Consider the following 2675-nt stretch of genomic DNA (forward strand, 5'->3'; position numbering starts at 1 on the left):
GAACACCTTTTATACCAAACTCTACGGCATCAGCATCTTTCAATAGTCCACCACTGTTTATAAAATAATCCTTTAACTTCTTTTCATATGCTGACCAAGTTCTTTTTAACAAACGATTTTTGGCTAGAAATACTCCAACAAGTTTTATCATTAGTTTATAGTTGAACCATGACATGTATTTGTGCTGCAATATGGTAAATAAATCTGATATGGTTTCAATATGTTCAAAGTCGTTTTTAACTGAGTAAACAATTTCTTGAGCTGCTGTTTGTTGTTTCTTGTTAGGACCAAGTAATGACATTGCGTGTGTAATGAGGTAGTCAATGATTTCTGGTAGATCACTTGATTCAAAGGAATTCTTTGTTATTCTAACTGCCTCATCAAATTCTTCTTGTAGATCATGCAGTTTGCTTGCTAAGTCAAAATTTTTCCAAGAAAGACCATTAGTGCCTAAAAGTACAAATGATCTATTTATTAGCCTAAAGTTCATAGTGTTTTAATGCATAAGTATAAGCGTGTGTAATCTGTGTATAATAGCTATAGCCATATCTTTGTATGTGCATACATACAGCATCACTGCATGCATGAGTGACAAAAAGGGTAACTAAGAATCACTTTATCCTCTAAATATTGCATGATAGGTAGATACTGATAGAAAATACTAGGCTGCACTTTGTTCTTTTATTATGACTTGATGAAATAGTGAATAATAAATCACCTGTTGCTCTGTTAGTGCTTGCTGGTGACATAGCTACCTCATCCGTTACAGGAGTGACACTTTTTTCTTTAAAAGATAAAAAAATGTATTGAAATGAAATCATTTTCAAATGACTGTGCATGTCATCATAACATATACATTTGTGAAATTTGTTTTTTTTAACAAATAATTAAAATTTATTAAGTTTACAAATAAATTAATTTTGCTTTTTCATGACCATTTTCATGGAGTGTTGATGTAACATCAGACTAGTGTATTATTGGTAAACATCAATCAACATTAATACAGGGCCATAGCAAGCGGTACGGCTGGTACAGCTAGAGCCATACCACTTTTTAGCCCGAAAAAGGGTGTGGCAAGGAGGCAGGGCTTGATTAATGGGTGTTGTTTTTTATTTTTAAGAATTTTTTTATTTTTATAAAATATTGCTATTGTAATTAAATGAATAACCACTAAATTGGAGGCAAATAACAACTTAAAATGACTAATTCTTGTACTAGAGCTGCTGCTTTTCAATCTCAGATGATTCTTCCACCAGCTCCATACCAACTGTGAAGTAGGAATATCAACAAATGCCTATAATAAGTTGTTTTTTTTTGTTGCCACACCAACACCTTGACACACCCACATCTAGGCCTGACCACTTTTGAGGTGCTTGCTACAGGCCTGTAATATTGGGTCAAATTCAAATGACATTCACTACTGAGACTAGAACTGTACATAATTATATTTATTGTTTGATAATGATATTCATGTTCAACTTATGGAAAAGCAATAACTGGCTTATTTAATACCAAAAAAGGAGATAATTTGGTTACCCAACACAACCTACCTTATAGCTTGAAATTTTTGTGGAATGTAAATTTTGTGGTTTTCGTGGTTATGGGCTGCCCACGAAATTTAAACCCACAAAATCATTGAAGTGCCATCCCCTTACAGGCTATGTAAACTGTCAACCACGAAAATTAAACCAAAAATTACCCCACTAGGAGCAAACCACGAAAATATCAACCCATGAAAATTTCAAGCTATACGGTATCTGATTTTTTGCTATAATTTTTAAATTACGGCCAGTTTAAAATAAGGAAATTACCGTAAATGTTCAAATAAAAGCCCAGGCGTTTATTTCTTTCCAGGAGAAAAAAATTGCGTAAAATAAAAAAAGAAAAAGTAAAACTGAGATTCAAACCCGGACCTCCAGGTTCAAGGCACTCAGCTTAACAAGTTAGGCCATTTGGGACACTCTAAAGAGTGTGGTACTTATATTGATTAAAATATGCGTATCTATACTTGAAGATTCTTAGTACCAGGCGTTTATTCAAGCCCAGCCTTTATTTGAACATTTACGGTACCAGGTACTATAGCCCATGGTTTTATCTACAAAATGGCTTCAAAATCATCCCAAATTTTTATTGCATTTTTCTCATATCCTCATACTGTGTAGAAATTTTGAGATGATTCTGACAGTATATATTTTCTTGAATAATGACCATTAAAAAAATAGGCCAAAATATAAACCGGTATACCATAGCCAAGGGTAAGCCCATGCTTTTTTCCCCAAAATGGCTTAGAAATCAACACAACATTTATTGATACATCATACATATTGATGTAAATCATGTACTTATGCTATGTAGAAAGTTTGAGCTGATTCCAAGCTCAAGTTTGTAAGTTAGGCCAATTTTAAAATGAGCCAATATCTGGCCCATGCCTTATTCCAAAAGTAGCTTCAAATTTACCCCATATAGATACTGTGACACTGACAGTGATACTATTGATATCAACACTCAACTATTATTTCTCTGTACCTTTTGAACTAGTTGATCCTGCAGGTGGCATAGCTGGTAGAGGATGTTCACGAGCTATTTCATCAGCTAATGCTGGATCACCTCCTCCTTCTTTAACAGCTACACACACTCTCCTCCAACAAGGAATACCATAACGCTCATAATCATAA

At 33.9% G+C, this 2675-nt stretch overlaps 1 protein-coding gene across 1 annotated transcript in view; it reads right to left on the reverse strand.

The window, feature by feature from the left end:
* The window catches only part of LOC105315125 (ankyrin repeat domain-containing protein 1-like), a 7173-nt gene extending 4505 nt beyond the window's left edge, over positions 1-2668 (reverse strand). Inside the window, exons 1-3 of the mRNA XM_011409651.2 lie at positions 2527-2668; positions 719-784; positions 16-450 (exon numbers count right to left, since the gene is read on the reverse strand). Coding sequence (XP_011407953.2) covers positions 16-450; positions 719-784; positions 2527-2557 — 532 coding nt within the window. The 5' untranslated portion in view covers positions 2558-2668. The remainder of the gene's footprint in view (positions 1-15; positions 451-718; positions 785-2526) is intronic.
* Positions 2669-2675: the final 7 nt, after the last annotated feature.

The sequence above is a fragment of the Amphimedon queenslandica genome, unplaced genomic scaffold, assembly GCF_000090795.2.
Source record: "Amphimedon queenslandica unplaced genomic scaffold, v1.1 AMPQUscaffold_11730, whole genome shotgun sequence".
Taxonomy (NCBI): Eukaryota; Metazoa; Porifera; class Demospongiae; order Haplosclerida; family Niphatidae; genus Amphimedon; species Amphimedon queenslandica.